General features: G+C 38.1%; 3 protein-coding genes across 3 annotated transcripts; all 3 read right to left on the bottom strand.

Moving 5' to 3' along the window:
• Nucleotides 1-1,086: 1,086 nt before the first annotated feature.
• Nucleotides 1,087-4,269, bottom strand: LOC139635983 (polymeric immunoglobulin receptor-like). Its single transcript, XM_071503604.1, has 7 exons — nucleotides 4,233-4,269; nucleotides 3,630-3,962; nucleotides 3,033-3,347; nucleotides 2,850-2,960; nucleotides 2,578-2,691; nucleotides 2,371-2,441; nucleotides 1,087-1,623 (listed from the first exon to the last, which is right to left on the bottom strand). The coding sequence occupies exons 1-7, from the start codon at nucleotides 4,267-4,269 to the stop codon at nucleotides 1,480-1,482; spliced, it is 1,125 nt and encodes a 374-aa protein (XP_071359705.1). The 3' UTR covers nucleotides 1,087-1,479.
• Nucleotides 4,270-6,105: 1,836 nt separating this feature from the next.
• LOC139635979 (polymeric immunoglobulin receptor-like) lies at nucleotides 6,106-10,689 on the bottom strand. The gene is made up of 8 exons (XM_071503594.1): nucleotides 10,653-10,689; nucleotides 10,048-10,377; nucleotides 9,271-9,591; nucleotides 8,724-9,041; nucleotides 8,267-8,353; nucleotides 7,704-7,811; nucleotides 7,533-7,600; nucleotides 6,106-6,758 (listed from the first exon to the last, which is right to left on the bottom strand). Exons 1-8 carry the CDS (start codon nucleotides 10,687-10,689, stop codon nucleotides 6,597-6,599), a joined length of 1,431 nt encoding a protein of 476 aa, XP_071359695.1. The 3' UTR covers nucleotides 6,106-6,596.
• Nucleotides 10,690-11,732: 1,043 nt separating this feature from the next.
• On the bottom strand, nucleotides 11,733-14,957 carry LOC139635978 (polymeric immunoglobulin receptor-like). Its single transcript, XM_071503593.1, has 7 exons — nucleotides 14,921-14,957; nucleotides 14,318-14,650; nucleotides 13,860-14,174; nucleotides 13,679-13,789; nucleotides 13,464-13,577; nucleotides 13,257-13,327; nucleotides 11,733-12,509 (listed from the first exon to the last, which is right to left on the bottom strand). The coding sequence occupies exons 1-7, from the start codon at nucleotides 14,955-14,957 to the stop codon at nucleotides 12,366-12,368; spliced, it is 1,125 nt and encodes a 374-aa protein (XP_071359694.1). The 3' UTR covers nucleotides 11,733-12,365.
• Between the last annotated feature and the right edge of the window lie 778 nt (nucleotides 14,958-15,735).

Below are 15,735 nucleotides of genomic sequence, written 5' to 3'. Positions count from 1 at the left end.
AAAATGTTCAGTTCTGCATTTGTATCTGAGAATTTTACCAACAAAACCTTTCATCAATGAGCTTCACACTTTTGTTCAAATATGTGTCTTGTGTATCAAATTTTGAATATTTTGAAGACTCGTCTCGTCCTTCATGATGTGACTTTGTTTATTTTCATGCTGTAAAATCCTCAAGATCCTATCTTCAGTAATAAACTGCACTGTATGCGCATCACGCTGCGTTTGGGCCGTCAGCTTCTCTGTGAAAGCCACAACCCAACCAGACGATGTAAAGAGCTGCAGCTTTAAATCCAGCTTTAAATCCAGCTTTAAACCCAGCTTTAAACTCAGCTTTAAACCCAGCTTTAAATCCAGCTTTCCTTTGCCATGTGATTTGTCTAACATACACTTGTTAGTGACATGGTGTGTGTGATGATTGCTGTGTGTAATTTCATATCATGTCTCTTGTCTTTGTGTTTAGTTTGTTTAATGCTGCTCTGTCACTGTGTGTGTGTTTTAACTGGGACCAGTAACAAAGAGCTGCAGATGAAAATAATCAGCTTTTAGCTAACTCTGCTACAAAACATTAAATTATAACATATTGTACACGGTCCCTTACAAATGAAATCAATAACTAAATAATATGAGAGGGAGTTCCTGCTTTCACATAGTCCACACTGTACATATGGAGCAGTATAACCGCTTTAACCTACAGAGTATCACGGCCTCAGATATGTTACTTTACACAAACTCTCATACACATTTTGAGCAACTGTTAAGTGTTTGTCGGGGCCCTGCTTCACACCTTATATTTCTTTTTAAAAGCCTTTGACTACAGACACTGTCACATAAGTAGAAACATCATTTGCAAAATTTTTGCATGAAAACTTTTCCTACATACAATTGATGTTTACTATCATCTCTGCTCTGACTCACAGCTCCACTCTACTGGTTTCTCTCTCTCTCTGTGAGGAGCACATAAATATATTGCATGTACACTGTATATTCAGTTCAAATCATGAGTGATCAGACCTGATGGCCACTGACAATGAGCTGTTATTGTAGTATGTATTTTTATATGACGCAAACACTGATGTTAAACAACAGTTTTTGTTTATTCCACTATTTATTCCACTTTACAAATGTACATGAATTCTGCTTTGGTGCATTGTGTGTGTGGAGTGAAAACAGTTACCCACTAATTCTTACAAGGTGTAATGTGTAAATCTGTAAACATGTTGTTACACTGACGGTAAATGTAAAAGCTGTGAAGCAAAATAAAGAAAAGCAATCAACATGTGTCCAAGTACCAAATAAATCAGTATAAATAATCACAGAGCTCAACCTAGTTTAAGGTTGTTCTGCTGTTGTACATGATTGGTCAATGTTAATTCATTACTGTAAACAGGATGATTTGAAGACCACGACCTGAGGACAAATGTGACCAACATGCACCGTTTGACCACAGCCACACATACTGTTCACTTCCTGTTTGCACTGTTACAGCTGTTGACAGACAGAGTAGATGTCTTCTGTCACACTGAGGCTTTGGTACACACTCGTTTCAATTTCAGCTTGTTTGTCGTCATTGTGACAGGTTCTTTGCTGCTTTGAGCTGCGTACATCTTCTGGATTTTCATATATCTACAAAAAAAGAACAACACATGATTAGATTAACAGACACAGCTACACAGAGGAGCACTGTATGTTGTACTTCTCCCTCTGATGTGCACAATCTTAGAAATTAAACTACAGTCCAGACTGCCAGGTTTTGTTGTCCCACTGGCTTTTAATTTAGCGCCAGGCCAAACACAATCTGGCCTCAGAAATATCAACATGTACAGGTAGAAATCTACGAGTGCATTTATCAGGATGAATGTTTTCCATGTCAGACAGAGGTCAGTATCAGGTATGCTCACAAGTTCTCCTGTAATCTAACAGACAATGAAAACTTTCAGAGCAAATTCACAGTTTTGTACGAAAAACCCTGAACAGCATTTTTATTGATATTTTTATTTTGTTTTTTGCCAGGATCATTTTTCTAAGTTTGTAAAACGCCCTGAGAGGCAAATGATTTTTCTTCCATTTTTTGGGGCAGGATCATTTTTCTAGGATCTGTATCAACAACCTCTGAGAGGCAAGTGAATTTATTTTTTTTTTGTGGACCAGGATCATAGTTAACAAAAATCAAAATGACAAAAAAACAAACCAAAAAAAAAAACAACAACATCATTTTACTTTACTTAAAACCTAAAATAACTATGCAAATACCTCAAATATCTACCAGATTATAAAGAGTTGTAGCTACTTTGAAGTCTGTTTTAAAGCAGATCCATCAGTTCGTTGTTCACTGTGTGGAACAGTGAAATTTGTTTGATATTATTTTCTTACATTAGCCACGCTCATCATTTCTTCTGCTTCAGGCGTCTGTGTTATGTGTCTGTTCATTCTGACTTCAGCTCCTGGAGACACAGACATACAACACCACACACTGAGTCACAGTAATGTGTGTATGAATGTGTGTGTTACAACAAAGGAAACTGGAGTTTATTTGTGTGCATTTGTGTGCATGTGTATGTGTATGCATGTAAAACATACCTTGCACTTTGTTGCATTTGCCTTTAAAAGCACACATAAGGAAAACTGCCAGGATCAACAGTCCAGCCAGAATTGCTGGCAGAGTGTAAAACAAAATGGTAAAGTGAACAGCATCTGAAAAAAAGAAAAAGAAAATGCAGAACAAAGTAAAAAATATACACTTTCTAGAAACACACATTGGCAGAGAAGTACAAACGCACACACACACACACACACACACACACACACACACACACACACACACACACACACACACACACACACACACACACCTTTGGTATGTTTGCTTGGGGTATGTGTTGATTGTGATCTGACAGGCTCCATGGTGATGGTAGAGGTCATGGTGATGGTAGAGGTCACAGTGCTGCTGTCCTGTGGAGAAACTGTCAGAAATAAAGAGTTTTAGGATTTTTTTTTTCGCTACAACAGGATGAGGTTGAACTGTGACCTCTCACCTTCCAGCTCAACAGCAGAGAAAACATCCAGGCCCGTCTTTCTATGGACGCCACAAAGGTACGTCCCAGAATCCTTTTGGGTCAAACTGGTGATGGTCACTGTGAAATTCCTTGAGCCCTTGTCATCAGTCAGTGTGAACCGTCCCTTCTGTTTTCTGTTAGAGGTGATCAGTGCCTGCTGCAGACATGTGGAGGGCTGGGTTCCTCTGCAGATGTACTTCAGGTTGTTCTGGTCCTCAGACTGATATGAACAACTGATGGACACTGAACCTTCCTCATTACTGTGGATTTTGGTGAACTGATCACAGCAGCTGTCTGTTAGTGAGGTAAACAAAATCAGCCACTCAACAGCCGTGACAGAAAAACATGACAAAGAGCATCAAATGACAGAAATACTAAGGTTTTATGTTCAGCTCAGTGGTTGATGTTTTATGGTTACTCTAGATAATTATTAATAATTAGTCATAATTAACTGAATACAGTAGGAAAATGCAGGTGATCCTGGACTATTTTTTCATTCAAATGCCACCTCTTGGAATCATTGTCTTCATAAATTATTTATTCATTTCATTCATTACATGTTGTTTGTTTGTTTACCTGGCACGACCCCCAGTCTCACTTCAGCAGGGTAGTAATCCCCTATAATAGATCTGCTCACCCCACACCAGTATTTCCCAGCATCCACAGAACTCAGATCAGAGATGGTTGTTGTAAAGACTCGTTTGTTTTTGTCATCATAGATGGAGTATTTGTTGTTCTTCACTTGTGAAGTCGTGATGAGAACATCAGCATTGCCACAGTTATTCTTGCACAGATATTTCTCATAAGAATCATAACCTGCATCATAGGAGCAGGAAACATCAACATCTCTCCCTTCATATCCAAACACATGGATCACCGCCGCTGCACCGCTCACACAGCTCAGAGCTGCTGCAGAGAGGAGACGACATGAAACAGAAAAAACACAAAGAAACAAGATTTATACTTAAAAAAAAAAAAGAAATCTCATATTGTCACTGAACAGGGATTCTCAGAGCACAAATGCTTTCTTTCATGTATCTTTTTATTTAATCACGTACACATTAATGCTGGCCGTGTTAAAGACATTGATCATGACAACATCACCAGGGTACAAACAATCTAACAGAGGCTACTTGTATTTGCATAAAAGGTTGTGTTGATATAATCCAAAGAACTTACTGTGGAGGATGAACAGCAGGTTTTGAAGAATCCACATCTTCAAGTTTGACGAGAAAACAAAGAAACTGACAGAGATGTAGCTGTAAACCATAATACGTGCTGTGTGAACATGGGAAATACTTTGAGGAAACAGTGTTTATAATGTTGTGAAGATCTGGTAGGTAAATGTTACACCCACAGCGTGTGTCAGCAAAACCTATAAATGTTAAAATGTTCAGTTCTGCATTTGTATCTGAGAATTTTATCAACAAATCAACACTTTTATCAATGAGCTTCAAGACTTTCGCTTTAAATCCAGTTTTCCTTTGCCATGTAATTTGTCTAACATAATACTTGTTAGTGACATGGTGTGTGTGATGATTGTTGTGTGTTTCTCAGAAAAACATGACAATGAATCAACAAATGACATAAATACTAAGATTTTCTGCTCAGATCATTGGTTGATGTTTTATGGCTCATCCACCAAATTAATATCCAGTAATAATGAATAATAATTTTAATAAATAACAAATAAATGATATGATGATGAATGATTTTAGTTAGTTTACAATAGAAAATGCAGGTGATCCTGATCTATTTTTTCATTCAAATACCACCTCTTGTAATCATTGTCTTCACAAATGATTTATTCATTTCATTCATGACATGTTGCTTATTTCTTTACCTGGCACTACCTCCAGTCTCATTTCAGCAGGACAGGTGTGGTCCCCACACACCAGTATTTCCCAGCATCCACAGAGCTCAGATCAGAAATGGTTGTTTGTTTTTGTCATCTTAGATGGAAGAAGTATTTGTTCTTCTTCACTTGTGTAGTCCAGATAAGAACATCAGCATCATTGTTACAGTCAAGTATTTGTCATAAGACTCATAATCCTCGTTATAACAGAAAACATTAACATCTCTCCCTTCATCTTTTCACACAACTCAGAGCTGCTGCAAAGAGGAGACGACACTAAGCAACAAAGCAGGAAACATTCACTGGAGCTTGTAGCTGTTTTCAGTTAAAATGAGCTGATCTGTTGTAGTCTCTTCATTCAAGACCATTTTCACTCTTTTGTTAAGTTTAATTTACAAAACAAAGTGACAGATGTTTGTTGTTTTGTACCGTACATGACATTTTGTCTTTATTTCACTTCAGTCATCATAATATAAAAAGAACTTACTGAAGAGGATGAAGAACATGTTTGTCATGTTGCTGCAGAGAAACAGAAACTAAAGCTGATGTGGTTGTACATTATTGGTGCTACTGTGTGAATGTGCAAACTGATTCCTCACACAAACAGCAGAGCATAAATTGTTCAGAATATCAATGGGTGCTAATTATAACACCCACATAATGCGTCCACAAATGTTGGAAATGTTGAAATCCCTCAGATCTTCAATCCAACAGGTTTTTATCATATGATCATATTAATGCATCAATCTGAGAAAACATCAGAATGACTGAGGAATTTCATATGATTTCTTTAAACAAAGATATATTTTAAATATTTCATAGCTTGTATTTCCTCTGATATGGTTCCTTTAGTAGATATTTCAAAAGTGAGTGAGAGAGAGTTAATATAGTTTTCAACACTGTTAAATTATGCCTTGCACACAGGACTACAATAATGTCAAAACACTAAAAAGAGGAACAGTGTGTGTGAACCAACATGTCACTGGTACTGAAGGTCAAATGGTCAAAATGACCATCGAGGAAACTGAAACCTAACTACTTTCAAGAATTGATCCACTAAATAAAACTTAGAATTTGTTCTTAGATATGTGCCTGCACGCTGTTATTTGTTGAACTGCATCCTCTGCCTCATCATTAGAGTCATATAGACTAAATAAAATCAGTGAACAAAAACATACAAAAATAAGACAATGAACAGAACAAGATATTATAATAAAAGAAGTTTATAAATGAATACACAAAAAAAGAACAACATTTGGACTCATTTATACTTCATAATGTGCTGTAATCACATGGAGGTAATATAATGAGTCTTCTTATACTTGAACTGTTTCAATGATGATTATGTTTTCCTTGGTTTTGTTTATTTATTCACTTTTAACAAAGGTACATACATGTAGGTAACTTACATTTATACAATTTATTTGAAATGGCCATTCTCAATTTCTTACAAGGAGTGCAGGTGTGTTAAACTCTTTCTTATTATAACAATCAGCAACAATAATAATAAGTGTAAGGGTGAAAGCAAAAGTGTAAAATCAAAGTTAAAGCAAGGAATATGCAGGTACTGAAAATGTCTGATGCTAAAAAACAAGTCTGGACAGATAAACACAGAGACCAACAAATGTCAGAGTAGGATAACAGGATAACTTGGGTAGAAATGTGGTGCAACAATGCAAGGCTCTCACTTATCTCTTATTGCCTTTACTATAAAATTCATTACAGTAGATGTCTTCTGTTGTGTTGAAGTTTTCATAGTCATTGTCTTGTTGGTCTCCACTTGTGTCATCATAGTGCTGTTTGGAGGTCCCCTGCTTCGAGTACACTACAACGTCTTGATTTGCATAAATCTAAAAAAGAGTCAAGAGACAGCAAACATATGAGAGGACGACTTGACTAACAAAATCACTGTCTAAACTTTGAGAAGAAACCAATCAGTAATTATTGAAAAACAATTTTTTTGCCATTGAGCCTAAAAATGATGATGATAATCAGATGATTAGTCAATTTGTCAATTTTGATTAGTTCAACAGCTCAGCAATTTGTTCCAGAGCAACACACCTTGACATTTACAGGTCTCATTGCTGTGAAATTAGGTCTAAGGAATCATTATCCAAGGAAAAATGATTCCCCATGATGTTGATGACCTCCCTGACATTTTCTGTAGCTCCACTGTCTGGTAACAAGACCAAGAGTCTACAGCCATGACAGCACCTCTGTGAGGCTGTACTTAGGCACAGAGGTGCTTTTAGCTGGCTGCTAACATTAGCATGCTAAAATGCTCACAGTAACAATGCTAACATGCTGATGTTTAGTATGTTTGCTGCATTCTCCATCTTAGTTTATCCTTTTTAGCATGCTAGCATTTGCTAATTGTCACTAAATAAAAAATACATTTGAGGCTAGTGGGAATGTTGTTAGTCGTCAAGGGTATAAACTCTTTTGATTTTGATGATCCCACTGTTGCATTTGTGCCACCCTAAAAACAAACTTGACATATTCAGCCCCATGAATATTAAAATCCTCAGTAGGTTGTTCTGCCCAACACAATTGTAATGTGGATTGTAAAGAACGCTGCAGCCTGTTGTGTTCACTAGTGAGGCTTTGGACTTTGGCTTTCTTACATCTGCATCACCAGTCACTTCCTCTGCGCAAGCTGCCTTTGTATTTTGGTTCACACTGACTCCAGCTCCTGGAATCACACAGCCAGAGAAATGGTTAGGCTACACAGTTTATGTGCATGCATGTATGCGTGTGTGCACAGTTCTGTGCATGTGTTTGTACGTAAAACATACCTTGCACTTTGTGACATTTGTATTTATAAAGCAGGACAAAGGCAAACAATAATGTGAGCACCAGCACAGTTGGCACAATGAAAACCACAGGGTGGAAGAGTGAAGTACCTAAAAAAGACACATGCAAAGAGCAGAATTAAACATGCACTTCCTGAGACCACACATGAGCAGATACTCATGTAGTGAATCTGTTATCACCATCTTTAAGAGAAAACAGGAGAAGTGAGGCGACATATCAGAGCTGTGGCCTCACAGCATTTGGTGCTTTCATGTTCCCTTTTCATTAATTGTCTGTGTGTGTTTTGACAAAGCTGCTGTTTTATCACATGCAGATTGTTGGTCATTTAGGAGGCCATTGCCTTTGCTTACATTCAGTCCCTGAAGACTCACCTAAACTGTAACCATAACAACTACATCAACCATAACTTTAACCAAACCAAGTGTTAAGCTTGTGGTCATAACTACCAGCCGCAGCAGCATGGCTGGTACTAATTTCACTTTGTGAGCCTGTGTGTGTGTGTGTGGGTGTGTGTGTGTGTGTGTGTGCGTGGGTGTGTGCATACCATTGATAGGTTTTGCCGACATGTTGGCTGGTTGTGATCTGACAGTTTCCACGGTGATGGTAGGGATCACAGTGCTGGTCGGAAAAACTGTCAGAAAAAGATTCTCAGTAAACATTTTTATTTTTAATCATGTCATCAGGGGGCTCTGGGGATAGTGACATCTGTCAGCTGATTGGTCCAAACTGAAATGTCTTCAACAATGATTGGATGGATTGCTATTAACATGTTTGTACAGACCTTTAAGGTCCCTTCAAGGATGAATCCTAATTATATCATTTCATCCAGCGGCACCAAGTTTCACTTATCAAATAAAATCTATAAAACCACTGTGGACACTAGTGTGATGTGATGGTGACATGATACAGACTAACAACAGAGATCAAACCTGGATATAATGTACAGCTACATTGATTTTTACCCTTCCCTTATACTAATTACTCTCTTTTCATTATCTTACCTGTTGACAGGACAATCTTGGTGTAGTTTCCAACACTCCACTGGGAGTCTGACCCACACCAGTATGTCCCAGCGTCTCCTGCTTTCAGCTCAGTGATTGTCACCAAGAAAGAGCTGGCAGAAGCATCATCCTGCAGTGTGAACCTGGGCTCAGTCTGGCCTGAGTTCAGATTCATCACCTTCTCTGTGCAGTTGTTGCGATTGTCACCCTTACAGAGGAACTTCCTGTATGCCCCGTGTTGTGGTGGATAGGGGCACCGCATAGTTAGTGGACGTCCCACGATGCCGCTCAGGCTGTTTGACTTCACACAGCACCACTCTGTCAGAGCGAGGGAGGTCTGAGCTAATGTACTTAATAATCTAATAACATGGTATCCTGTATGTCTATTATGGTTCAGCTTTCCTTTTCCTTTAAATATTTAACATATTTTAACAAATCATCATTAAGTTTCTTTCAATCTTCAGACACCTTTGTTTCTTACGTAATTTTTTCTCATATCTTTGGTTCACTGCAGGAAGTGTTATGAGATAGATCTGTGACCTCTCACCTTTGATTTCCAGCTCAACAGCAGAGAAAACGTCCAGGCCCGTCTTTCTATGGACGCCACAAAGGTACATCCCAGAATCCTTTTGGGTCAAACTGGTGACGGTCACTGTGAAATTCCTTGAGCCCTTGTCATCAGTCAGTGTGAACCGTCCCTTCTGTTTTCTGTTAGAGGTGATCAGTGCCTGCTGCAGACATGTGGAGGGCTGGGTTCCTCTGCAGATGTACTTCAGGTTGTTCTGGTCTTCAGACTGATATGAACAACTGATGGACACTGAACCTTCCTCATTACTGTGGATTTTGGTGGACTGATCACAGCAGCTGTCTGTTAGTGAGGTAAACAAAATGATACAGTCTTAGGACAGACAGATGTATCTGGACCTTATACTTGAGTAAAAGCCAAATGAGTAAATGTAAAAGCAGCAAACAAAATATAAGAATACTGGACTTCAAATAAATGTGGTAAAAGCATCTTATATACAGACCACGACCTTTCTCAGTGTCATACTAGTGGATTATTGTTACTAGAGCAGTTTAATCTAAAACACTGAATCAAATTTTACGGTGTGAAAATCTGTTTTGTAGATAAAATATTAATCTAAAGACTAACTCTATATGTCAGATACAATAATCAAGTAAAAATATTTGCCTCTGAATTGTAGCACTGTAGAAGTATACAGACAAAAAAAGATCTCAAGTAAAGCACATGTACCTGAAAACTGTACTCAATGATGAACTTAATTACATTCCACAACTAAATGAGACGAGTTTGTTTGTTTACCTGGCACAACCTCCAGTCTCACTTCAGCAGGGTAGTAATCCTTTCCAGTTCTGGTCACCCCACACCAGTATTTTCCAGCATCCACAGAACTCAGATCAGAGACGGTTGTTGTAAAGACTCGTTTGTTTTTGTCATCATAGATGGAGTATTTGTTGTTCTTCACTTGTGAAGACGTGATGAGAACATCAGCATTGCCACAGTTATTCTTGCACAGATATTTCTGGTTAGACTCATAACCTGCATCATAGGAGCAGGAAACATCAACATCTCTCCCTTCATATCCAGACACATGGATCACCGCCGCTGCACCGCTCACACAGCTCAGAGCCGCTGCAGAGAGGAGACGACATGAAACAGAAAAAACACAAAGAAACAAGATTTCATTCTTTATACTTTCTTAAAAAAAATCTCATACATGACACTGAACAGAGATTCTCAGAGCACAGCTGCTTTCTTTCATGTATCTTTTTATTTCATCACGTACACATTAATGCTGGCTGTGTTAAAGACATTGATCATTACAACATCACCAGGGTACAAACAATCTAACAGAGGCTACTTGTATTTGCATAAAATGATGTGTTGATATAATCCAAAGAACTTACTGTGGAGGATGAACAGCAGGTTTTGAAGGATCCACATCTTCAAGTTTGACGAGAAAACAAAGAAACTAAAAAAGATGTAGCTATAGACTATATTATGTGCTGTGTGAATATGGGAAATACTTTGAGGAAGCAGTGTTTATAATGCTGTCAAGATCTGGTAGATCAATGTTACACCCACAGCATGTGTCAGAAATGCTAAAATGTTCAGTTCTGCATTTGCGTCTGAGGATTTTACCAACAAATCAACACTTTTATCAATGAGCTTCACACTTTTGTTCAAATGTGGGTCAAATTTTGAATACTTTGAATGACTCGTCTCGTCCTTCATGATGTGACTTTATTTTCATGTGGAGAGCGCTGTAAAATCCTCAAGGTCATATCTTCAGTAATAAACTGCACTGTACGCGCATCATGCTGCGTTTGGGCCATCAGCTTCTCTGTGAAAGCCACAACCCAACCAGACGATGTAAAGAGCTGCAGCTTTAAATCCAGCTTTAAACCCAGCTTTAAACCCAGCTTTAAACTCAGCTTTAAACCCAGCTTTAAATCCAGCTTTAAACCCAGCTTTAAACCCAGCTTTAAATCCAGCTTTCCTTTGCCATGTGATTTGTCTAACATACACTTGTTAGTGACATGGTGTGTGTGATGATTGCTGTGTGTAATTTCATATCATGTCTCTTGTCTTTGTGTTTAGTTTGTTTAATGCTGCTCTGTCACTGTGTGTGTGTTTTAACTGGGCCCAGGAACAAAGAGCTGCAGATGAAAATAATCAGCTTTTAGCTAACTCTGCTACAAAACCGAACATTATAACATATTGTACACGGTCCCTTACAAATGAAATCAATAACTAAATAATATGAGAGGGAGTTCCTGCTTTCACATAGTCCACACTGTACATATGGAGCAGTATAACCGCTTTAACCTACAGAGTATCACGGCCTCAGATATGTTACTTTACACAAACTCTCATACACATTTTGAGCAACTGTTAAGTGTTTGTCGGGGCCCTGCTTCACACCTTATATTTCTTTTTAAAAGCCTTTGACTACAGACACTGTCACATAAGTAGAAACATCATTTGCAAAATTTTTGCATGAAAACTTTTCCTACATACAATTGATGTTTACTATCATCTCTGCTCTGACTCACAGCTCCACTCTACTGGTTTCTCTCTCTCTCTGTGAGGAGCACATAAATATATTGCATGTACACTGTATATTCAGTTCAAATCATGAGTGATCAGACCTGATGGCCACTGACAATGAGCTGTTATTGTAGTATGTATTTTTATATGACGCAAACACTGATGTTAAACAACAGTTTTTGTTTATTCCACTATTTATTCCACTTTACAAATGTACATGAATTCTGCTTTGGTGCATTGTGTGTGTGGAGTGAAAACAGTTACCCACTAATTCTTACAAGGTGTAATGTGTAAATCTGTAAACATGTTGTTACACTGACGGTAAATGTAAAAGCTGTGAAGCAAAATAAAGAAAAGCAATCAACATTTGTCCAAGTACCAAATAAATCAGTATAAATAATCACAGAGCTCAACCTAGTTTAAGGTTGTTCTGCTGTTGTACATGATTGGTCAATGTTAATTCATTACTGTAAACAGGATGATTTGAAGACCACGACCTGAGGACAAATGTGACCAACATGCACCGTTTGACCACAGCCACACATACTGTTCACTTCCTGTTTGCACTGTTACAGCTGTTGACAGACAGAGTAGATGTCTTCTGTCACACTGAGGCTTTGGTACACACTCGTTTCAATTTCAGCTTGTTTGTCGTCATTGTGACAGGTTCTTTGCTGCTTTGAGCTGCGTACATCTTCTGGATTTTCATATATCTACAAAAAAAGAACAACACATGATTAGATTAACAGACACAGCTACACAGAGGAGCACTGTATGTTGTACTTCTCCCTCTGATGTGCACAATCTTAGAAATTAAACTACAATCCAGACTGCCAGGTTTTGTTGTCCCACTGGCTTTTAATTTAGCGCCAGGCCAAACACAATCTGGCCTCAGAAATATCAACATCTACAGGTAGAAATCTACGAGTGCATTTATCAGGATGAATGTTTTCCATGTCAGACAGAGGTCAGTATCAGGTATGCTCACAAGTTCTCCTGTAATCTAACAGACAATGAAAACTTTCAGAGCAAATTCACAGTTTTGTACGAAAAACCCTGAACAGCATTTTTATTGATATTTTTATTTTGTTTTTTGCCAGGATCATTTTTCTAAGTTTGTAAAACGCCCTGAGAGGCAAATGATTTTTCTTCCATTTTTTGGGGCAGGATCATTTTTCTAGGATCTGTATCAACAACCCCTGAGAGGCAAGTGAATTTATTTATTTTTTTGTGGACCAGGATCATAGTTAACAAAAATCAAAATGACAAAAAAACAAACCAAAAAAAAAACAACAACGTCATTTTACTTTACTTAAAAGCTAAAATAACTATGCAAATTCCTCAAATATCTACCAGATTATAAAGAATTGTAGCTACTTTGAAGTCTGTTTTAAAGCAGATCCATCAGTTCGTTGTTCACTGTGTGGAACAGTGAAATTTGTTTGATATTATTTTCTTACATTAGCCACGCTCATCATTTCTTCTGCTTCAGGCGTCTGTGTTATGTGTCTGTTCATTCTGACTTCAGCTCCTGGAGACACAGACATACAACACCACACACTGAGTCACAGTAATGTGTGTATGAATGTGTGTGTTACAACAAAGGAAACTGGAGTTTATTTGTGTGTGTTTGTTTGCATGTGTGTGTGTATGCATGTAAAACATACCTTGCACTTTGTTGCATTTGCCTTTAAAAGCACACATAAGGAAAACTGCCAGGATCAACAGTCCAGCCAGAATTGCTGGCAGAGTGTAAAACAAAATGGTAAAGTGAACAGCATCTGAAAAAAAGAAAAAGAAAATGCAGAACAAAGTAAAAATATACACTTTCTAGAAACATGCATTAGCAGAGAAGCAAAAACACACACACACACACACACACCTTTGGTATGTTTGCTTGGGGTATGTGTTGATTGTGATCTGACAGGCTCCATGGTTATGGTAGAGGTCATGGTGATGGTAGAGGTCACAGTCCTGCTGTCCTGTGGAGAAACTGTCAGAAATAAAGAGTTTTAGTTTTTTTTTTTGCTACAACAGGATGAGGTTGAACTGTGACCTCTCACCTTCCAGCTCAACAGCAGAGAAAACATCCAGGCCCGTCTTTCTATGGACGCCACAAAGGTACGTCCCAGAATCCTTTTGGGTCAAACTGGTGATGGTCACTGTGAATTTCCCTGAGCCCCTGTCATCAGTCAGTGTGAACCGTCCCTTCTGTTTTCTGTCAGAGGTGATCAGTGCCTGCTGCAGACATGTGGAGGGCTGGGTTCCTCTGCAGATGTACTTCAGGTTGTTCTGGTCCTCAGACTTATAATAACAACTGATGGACACTGAACCTTCCTCATAACTGTGGATTTTGGTGAACTGATCACAGCAGCTGTCTGTTAGTGAGGTAAACAAAATCAGCCACTCAACAGCTGCGACAGAAAAACATGACAAAGAGCATCAAATGACAGAAATACTAAGATTTTATGTTCAGCTCAGTGGTTGATGTTTTATGGTTACATGTTGTTTGTTTGTTTACCTGGCACGACCTCCAGTCTCACTTCAGCAGGGTAGTAATCCAGTAGCATAGTTCTGCTCACGCCACACCAGTATTTCCCAGCATCCACAGAACTCAGATCAGAGATGGTTGTTGTAAAGACTCGTTTGTTGTTGTCATCATAGATGGAGTATTTGTTGTTCTTCACTTGTGAAGTCGTGATGAGAACATCAGCATTGCCACAGTTATTCTTGCACAGATATTTCTCATAAGAATCATAACCTGCATCATAGGAGCAGGAAACATCAACATCTCTCCCTTCATATCCAAACACATGGATCACCGCCGCTGCACCGCTCACACAGCTCAGAGCTGCTGCAGAGAGGAGACGACATGAAACAGAAAAAACACAAAGAAACAAGATTTATACTTAAAAAAAAAAAAGAAATCTCATATTGTCACTGAACAGAGATTCTCAGAGCACAAATGCTTTCTTTCATGTATCTTTTTATTTAATCACGTACACATTAATGCTGGCCGTGTTAAAGACATTGATCATTACAACATCACCAGGGTACAAACAATCTAACAGAGGCTACTTGTATTTGCATAAAAGGTTGTGTTGATATAATCCAAAGAACTTACTGTGGAGGATGAACAGCAGGTTTTGAAGAATCCACATCTTCAAGTTTGACGAGAAAACAAAGAAACTGACAGAGATGTAGCTGTAAACCATAATACGTGCTGTGTGAACATGGGAAATACTTTGAGGAAACAGTGTTTATAATGTTGTGAAGATCTGGTAGGTAAATGTTACACCCACAGCGTGTGTCAGCAAAACCTATAAATGTTAAAATGTTCAGTTCTGCATTTACATCTGAGAATTTTATCAACAAATCAACACTTTTATCAATGAGCTTCAAGACTTTCGCTTTAAATCCAGTTTTCCTTTGCCATGTAATTTGTCTAACATAATACTTGTTAGTGACATGGTGTGTGTGATGATTGTTGTTTGTTTCTCAGAAAAACATGACAATGAATCAACAAATGACATAAATACTAAGATTTTCTGCTCAGATCATTGGTTGATGTTTTATGGCTCATCCACCAAATTAATATCCAGTAATAATGAATAATAATTTTAATAAATAACAAATAAATGATATGATGATGAATGATTTTAGTTAGTTTACAATAGAAAATGCAGGTGATCCTGATCTATTTTTTCATTCAAATACCACCTCTTGTAATCATTGTCTTCACAAATGATTTATTCATTTCATTCATGACATGTTGCTTATTTCTTTACCTGGCACTACCTCCAGTCTCATTTCAGCAGGACAGGTGTGGTCCCCACACACCAGTATTTCCCAGCATCCACAGAGCTCAGATCAGAAATGGTTGTTTGTTTTTGTCATCTTAGATGGAAGAAGTATTTGTTCTTCTTCACTTGTGTAGTC

The sequence above is a fragment of the Trachinotus anak genome, unplaced genomic scaffold (genome assembly GCF_046630095.1).
Source record: "Trachinotus anak isolate AG129_WGS33_773 ecotype Australia unplaced genomic scaffold, CSIRO_AGI_Tana_v1 ptg000019l, whole genome shotgun sequence".
NCBI lineage: Eukaryota > Metazoa > Chordata > Actinopteri > Carangiformes > Carangidae > Trachinotus > Trachinotus anak.
This window is presented reverse-complemented; position numbering and strand designations above follow the sequence as displayed.